This window comes from Aspergillus wentii (assembly GCF_001890725.1).
Source record: "Aspergillus wentii DTO 134E9 unplaced genomic scaffold ASPWEscaffold_12, whole genome shotgun sequence".
NCBI lineage: Eukaryota > Fungi > Ascomycota > Eurotiomycetes > Eurotiales > Aspergillaceae > Aspergillus > Aspergillus wentii.
In genome coordinates this window covers 1,829-5,201 of record NW_024467843.1, presented here as the reverse complement: position 1 = coordinate 5,201, position 3,373 = coordinate 1,829, and the positions used below count along the sequence as shown (strand labels likewise).

General features: G+C 50.8%; 1 protein-coding gene across 1 annotated transcript in view; it reads right to left on the bottom strand.

The window, feature by feature from the left end:
• The window catches only part of ASPWEDRAFT_33281 (uncharacterized protein), a gene marked incomplete at both ends in the record, with an annotated part of 4,089 nt that extends 926 nt beyond the window's left edge, over positions 1 to 3,163 (bottom strand). Inside the window, 6 exons of the mRNA XM_040833753.1 lie at positions 25 to 1,783; positions 1,839 to 1,881; positions 1,925 to 1,959; positions 2,024 to 2,604; positions 2,651 to 2,896; positions 2,946 to 3,163. Of these exons, the coding sequence (XP_040683253.1) occupies positions 25 to 1,783; positions 1,839 to 1,881; positions 1,925 to 1,959; positions 2,024 to 2,604; positions 2,651 to 2,896; positions 2,946 to 3,163 (2,882 nt within the window). The remainder of the gene's footprint in view (positions 1 to 24; positions 1,784 to 1,838; positions 1,882 to 1,924; positions 1,960 to 2,023; positions 2,605 to 2,650; positions 2,897 to 2,945) is intronic.
• Between the last annotated feature and the right edge of the window lie 210 nt (positions 3,164 to 3,373).

Sequence of the window (3,373 nt, the reverse complement as noted above, 5' to 3'; positions counted from 1 at the left end):
TGCATGGCTTCAGCCTCTTCATACTTGCCCTGGCTAGAGAGGATTAAACCAAGGTTGTTGACGCTGGTGAGTGTAGATGGATGCTCTGGCCCTAGCACCTTCTCATAACCTTCTAAGCCTCGTCGGTGCATGGCTTTAGCCTCTTCATACTTGCCCTGGCTGGAAAGGACTGAACCAAGGTTGTTGACGCTCGTGAGTGTGTCTGGATGCTCTGGCCCTAGTACCTTCTCTGATCCTTCTAAGGCTCGTCGGTGCGTGGCTTCAGCCTCTTCATACTTGCCCTGCCTAGAAAGGACCGAACTAAGGTTGCTGACACTGGTGAGTGTAGATGGATGCTCTGGCCCTAGTACCTTCTTATATCCTTCCAAGGCTCGTCGGTGCATGGCTTCAGCCTCTTCATACCTGCCCTGCCTCTCAAGGACTGAACCAAGGTTGTTGACGCTGGCAAGTGTATTTGGATGCTCTGGCCCCACCACCTTCTCCTTATACTTTAGAGCCTTCCAATACATTGTCTCCGCTTCACCGTATCGGCCATCATAGTCCAGGCAGGCCCCACACCTTTGTACAAGATTGATAATCTCATTATCCCCCTTAGTATGATCTGCAACTGCAAATTGTGCGTGTGGTATGTATACCCTCCATTGTGTCCGGTTAGTTTGGTCAGTGTTTGCCAGTAGCTTTCCAAGTCGTGTCACGGCTTTGCTCTGCCAGTCAGACAGCCTTTCCTGTCCTTTAAGCCACCCCCGTGTGGCAAGATGGACCAACCGATGCATGTCAAATGTTGTGGAATCACTGTGCTTCTTAATAAAGGAGTGGGCGTCCAGTGTACCAATGGCATTCGTCTCCTTCCTTCGCAACGGTCCCTCCACCAGTATTGCGTGCGGGATATCCCTGGGGTCCACACAAGCCATCAATGACAGATACTCTGCCGCCAGAGGATCATCGCGACATATCTGCTGGAAGGAAATAATCCATGTTTTTGCAACTGCGTTGCTGATATCACGATATCTTCCATCATCGCGGTACTCTTCACCCAAGAGGTCCATGACTTCGTCTTCCAGGTCCATCAACAGAGCGTTGTATGCGGAGAAGGACACTCTGTTTTTTCTGATATAGGACGCCGCTTGGACAATGGCCAGCGGGAGGTAAGTCAACTTCTCAAGAAGGATCGGCACCATTTGGTAATCTGGTTCAACAAGCTCTTTAGTGGCCACGGTGGTTTTCAGTAGATGAGTGGCCTCTGATTTGTCCATCTCCGGCACCTCCACTATATCCTGCACCAGGTCATTGGTCACCTTCCGATTGCGGGTGGTGAAGATGATTGACCCCTGTGTGCTTCTTGGCAGAAAATCAACTAGGCACTTCGATCCTGAGTCTGGGGAAACGGGAGATGTCCACAGGTCAACATCGTCAGCATTGTCCAATACCAGCAGCCATGGGCCAATGCTCTCATCACTAAGGTATGTTTGTACTAATTCGAGGATCTGAGTACTATTCTCCTTGCAGCCCGGGAGGCGCAGCTTCTCCGCTATCTCCCGATACGCTGTCTGAAGGTTAGCCAGACTGTTAACTGGAATCCAAAAAACTGCGCACTGTTCTCGCACACGGTGGGCAAGCTCCAGGACTAACTGTGTCTTGCCCACACCACCAAGGCCAATGACTGCAATCTTTGTGGTGTGGTTGTGCTGTTGCAATCTCCGTTCTAAGTCGTTCAGCAGTTTCTCACGGCCCGTAAATTTGGGGTTTCGATCAAACGGCACATGCCACCGCGCACGGCCACGCCCTAAACATCAGTTAGCACTAGCTATAGAGATCAAGTATACAGACTACCGTCATACATTGCTCCAAAAGCATCAACTTTCTTTGATACTCCTGTATAAGCTGAGTCAATATCATATCATCGATCAGGTAGCGGAGCACTAACTTGAATCACTATAGCAAACTGGGTGTCGGTTCCGTCTATATTAATTGATAATAATCAGCAGAAGGACAATAGATTACGAAAAGTTCTCTATAGACACACTCTGCTTTGACTCTAAGTTCCGAATACAATTCCGCACCTGAAACACCACCGCCTGGTGGTCAAGATACCCCTCCGTCGCCGCCTCAATCAGGCCCTGCTCCTGATATTCTGCCAGCCCGACCTCCTGCAGCCCCTGTTCTACATTAAATCGAAAATACCGTTTGCCGTCATAATGCTGTCGCCATTTGGCAATGAATCGCTTCTCTGTCTGTTCAGTCTGGGTGGTCAGTTCTGGCAGAGTTTTGGACATGAATTTGAGCAGATTATCCTCCATAGCCTTCTTCCCTGGGTTTCCAGTTCCAATTGAGACGAAACATTTCACCAGTGGCTTCAGGTCGCCGGTTTCGGGACACCAGGTATCTGACGCTTCGCCCTCTACCTCATCAACTGGGTTGTTAGCCCCAAGCGCACCGTCCGCGAATCTCCGCGCCCCGATCGATACCGGCTCAAAGAAGGTTGTGGCAGCTGAGGTGGCACGGGCGGCCTGGCAGATTGTGGCGGGAATATCCAGCTTGCCAGGTTCTGGGTAGCTGCGAAGGCGGACGATCTCCTTGGTTTCCTGTGTGATGCTGCAGACAAATCTGAAGATGTTAGCATGGTCATGATGCTTTAAGTGTATAGACTTACACTCGACAGCCCCGCTCGGCCTGGTTATTAAAGAGATCAGTCGGGTTGGCTCCACATCTGCTGATGACTTGATTGATTGCGTCTTCAAGCTTGCTGGCATCGAATCGCGGCTCGATATTGCCAAACAGGCTTGCAGCAAGGTTCCATTTGGAGGGCTTCTCGAAGATCTTTTTCATTAATTGGATATATGCCGCGATGCACTCATCCACATCCATTTCTAGACGACCCAGCATGATTGCGATCAATCTACATCTGTCAGCCGTTTATTTTCGGAACACAGACTGAATCAACGCACCCACCTGTGCTGGTTCCTCCGATCAGATCAAACACCTCGCATGGCTTCTTTTTCGGAGTACCGTTCGGTCTTTTCTGGTTTAGACGATCCATCAAGCCTTTGAGGATGTAGAGGGTCGACAGCCCGCGCACGCCGCCGCCGTCGAGGGACAGCAGGCACAGACCGGTACTGTCCAACGGGTTCGGCTCTCCGCCGTGGACAGTCGCTGCTTGTTCCATGGTCGAGTGGTTTCTCACTCTGGTTGATTTAATCCCACTGTCCACTAGGAAAGTAGCAGGAAGTGAAATGGTTAATCTTCTCTCCAAGAATATATCCCTCGCTGCCAGCGCAGCTGAGGGTGCTGAGGTGGGGTATTCATCGCGCGGGCTGTGAGTCCTGACAAGGCTGCCGGATCTCAATGCTTCGACCAATCATCCCGAATATTACGC